The sequence below is a fragment of the Toxorhynchites rutilus genome, chromosome 2 (assembly GCF_029784135.1).
Source record: "Toxorhynchites rutilus septentrionalis strain SRP chromosome 2, ASM2978413v1, whole genome shotgun sequence".
Classification (NCBI taxonomy): domain Eukaryota; kingdom Metazoa; phylum Arthropoda; class Insecta; order Diptera; family Culicidae; genus Toxorhynchites; species Toxorhynchites rutilus.
The window spans coordinates 104,337,048-104,340,242 of record NC_073745.1 but is presented as its reverse complement, the minus strand read 5'-3'; the positions used below and the strand labels follow the sequence as shown (position 1 = coordinate 104,340,242).

Sequence of the window (3,195 nt, the reverse complement as noted above, 5' to 3'; positions counted from 1 at the left end):
TTTTGGATCAGGAGGAAATCGGAAACCGGATCCTGCAGCAAGACGAAAAAAAATCAAAAGTGGTCAGCACTCGTAGAAATGTTTGAGAACTATGAACACGGTCGATTTAGCCAATTTAGACGACTGTAATTTTTGAACCTGACCACATCGAATTTTTGGAAGTGAGTGCCCAAATTTTCAGTTCGAAATTTTGAAAAACTCGGTTTGAAATAATTCAATCGTGACGAACTTTTTAGCACTGAAAAAGGAAACATTAAAAAAAAACTTCTGTCAAACAGTGTATCCAACTTCTCCGGCCCGGGGTGAAGCTGGAAGTACGAACAAAGAATTGAGCGTAATTGCTTGCAAGGCGCTGAGAAATATATGCTAAGGTGGGCCAATATATCAAACTACTCTTGAAAATATACTGTGTTTTGTTTATAAACAAAACACAATTCGTTTGTACCCGGTTTTCCTTCCGGTACTCGCGCGCAAAATCCTAACTCGTATACTCACAGACTGAGCGTGTCTCAGTAATATTGCTATTGTATATTTTCGATATTGGCGTTATTGGTATTTATTTGAAGAAAAAGATTATTATTATTATTATGTTTGGTTTATTTCTGCCGGCTTTAACCTTTCAGGTCATTTGCCATCTCTCGAAGAGTAAATGGTTTTACAAACACAGTTACATGAGACAGTGGAAACGACAGTTTCCCATCGTCTTCCCACCCGATTCTACGCAAGTGTACAACAGGCCGTTTGCTGGAGCTGAACTTCATTACGCCCTTTCGACGGCCAAAGGCAGTTCACCGGGAATGGACAACGTCAGCTACCACCTATTAAAACATCTACCGATTGAAGGAAAGAGGGTGCTTCTGGACCTGTACAACCAAATTTGGAACAACGGTAGAATTCCAACGACGTGGAAAACTGCATTAGTCATTCCCATTCCCAAGAAAACGCAGACGAGGTCTCCCAGCGATTTCCGCCCAATTAGTCTACTACCTTGTGTAGGAAAAATTATGGAGCGTATGGTGAATCGTAGACTGATGCAGTTCCTGGAAGACGGAACATATTTAGACAATCGGCAGTTTGCTTTTCGGCAGGGTTTTGGTACTAGTGTTTATCTTGGATCACTTAGCGACACGATCTGGCGCGCCATCGATTCAGGCCAGCACGTCGACATTGCCATCCTGGATATTGCAAAGCCGTACAATGCCGTCTGGCGTGCGGGAGTCCTTCGTCAGCTACGCGATTGGGGCATTAAAGGTAGACTTGGACTTTTTCTGCAGGATTACCTAGCTGACCGCAAGTTCAGAGTGGGGTTGGAGGATGTCAATCCGACGAGTTTGTGGAAGTGAATGGTGTTCCTCAGGGCTCAGCGCTTGCTGTTACACTGTTCCTGGTTAGTGTCAACTCCGTGTTCCATTGTCTACCAAGGGATGTGTACGTCTTTGTGTATGCGGATGATATCGTCATTGCTGTGTCTGGAAGAAGCATTCGTCTAGTCCGTAGGAAAATACAAACCGCGGTAAACGCGAATGGACGCTGGGCTGAATCAGTCGGTTTCTCAATTGCTGCAGAGAAGTGCGCGATAACGCACTGTTGCAACTCACACCATGTGGCACCTGGTGTTCCGGTGAAACTGGGAAGCGTCAACATTCCGTTCAGGCGAGAACCCAAGATACTTGGTGTGACCATCGACCGGAAATTCTCCTTCGCACCGCACTTCCGCAGAACTAAACAAGAATGCGAAAGCCGCCTAAGACTACTACGCACCATCAGCTCGCGTCATCCCAGATGGAACAGGCATACCGGGCTGAATATCAGCAGAGCTCTCATCAATAGCCGCATATTCTACGGGGTGGAAGCAACGTGCACCAATAGAAGCGGCTTGATAAGTGTACTTGCTCCACTCTACAACAGATCGGTGAGGCTCTGCTCAAATCTTTTGCCCGGTACCCCAGCAACAGATGCTTGTGTGGAGGCAGGGGTTCTCCCTTTCCGCTGGATCGTTGCAGTTACCATCATCAAACGTGCTCTCAGTTATCTTGAAAAAACCACAGGGAACGATTGTGTGTTGCTCCAGGTGACTAAAGAGATTTATCGCAGTTTCGTTGGAACTGATTTTCCGAAGCTTGCCCGGTTGCACCGCGTGTGCAAACGGCCATGGTTCGAGAGAAGAATCAATATCGACACCAGCTTGGCATCAACACTAGGAGCAAACCCCAGCTCTAGCGTGGCAACAGCGAAGTTCGCGGAACTGGTGAACACAAAATTCCTCCACCACATGCGAGTGTTCACCGACGGATCCAAGTGCAACGATTCAGTCGGCATTGGATTCAGCGGCATCGGAAGGGGCTTATGTCTTAAAATGCCGAAATTGTGCTCGGGTTTTTCGGCGGAAGCGACGGCCATAGCACATGCTGTTTGCCGTGTCCCAGCCCATATTCCAGTGATCGTTTTTACCGACTCGCTTTCGGTGCTCTCAGCTCTGGAAGCGGGAAAATCACGGCACCCATTCATTCAGGCAATAGAAATAAACTGCACACCGATGACAACTTTGTGTTGGGTCCCCGGTCACAGCAATATTCATGACAACAAGCGGGCGGACACGCTGGCGGCAGCTGGTAGGTCGGCACAGGCATTCGCGACGGACACCGTTCCTGCGGCTGACATCTTCAAAAACTTTAAAAACGAAGCTATCGTTCACTTTACGCGACACTGGAGAAGCTCCACCGGGTTGTTAAGTAAAGTTAAAGGCGATTTGACCCGATGGAACGATAGGGACAACCGACGGGAACAAAGGGTCCTGAGTACAGCCCGTGTGAGTATCATCTTAATCCTCGTAATGAACACACATACTGTTCCTTTGCTATTTTCTAGAAACGTCACATACGTCGGACTGGAATATTTTTATTGGAAAAATACGGCTGCGAGGAAATGCAAGAAGTGCTGCAAGAGCGCTGCCCGTCCCCAAGCCCTGTCATGAGAGACTTCGTTTCATACTGATTTTCAAATTCGAAGAAAAAGATATAATTGAATGAGAAAAACTCCAGAAAAAACTTATTCCTTAACTAGTCATTTCATTCAGCCATCTCTTCCATTATCGGTCTGTCAGAGCGTATGCGCGAGTATAGGAGCGTTAACTCTATTTAATACGACCCTTTACCCTCTCTTCAACGCTTCAAGAAACCAATCCCACATCGACTT

At 46.6% G+C, this 3,195-nt stretch overlaps 1 protein-coding gene across 1 annotated transcript; it reads left to right on the top strand.

Annotated features, from left to right (window-relative positions):
• Positions 1-671: 671 nt before the first annotated feature.
• On the top strand, positions 672-2,994 carry LOC129766016 (uncharacterized). Its single transcript, XM_055766478.1, has 3 exons — positions 672-1,301; positions 1,358-2,809; positions 2,869-2,994. The coding sequence occupies exons 1-3, from the start codon at positions 672-674 to the stop codon at positions 2,992-2,994; spliced, it is 2,208 nt and encodes a 735-aa protein (XP_055622453.1).
• The last annotated feature ends 201 nt before the right edge of the window (positions 2,995-3,195 follow it).

Coding starts and splice junctions, on each gene's coding strand:
- LOC129766016 (XM_055766478.1), top strand. CDS start 672: ATGAGACAGTGGAAACGACAGTTTCCCATCGTCTTCCCACCCGATTCT. Junction 1,302..1,357: donor TAGCTGACCGCAAGTTCAGA/GTGGGGTTGGAG, acceptor GGTGTTCCTCAG/GGCTCAGCGCTTGCTGTTAC. Junction 2,810..2,868: donor GGGTCCTGAGTACAGCCCGT/GTGAGTATCATC, acceptor GCTATTTTCTAG/AAACGTCACATACGTCGGAC.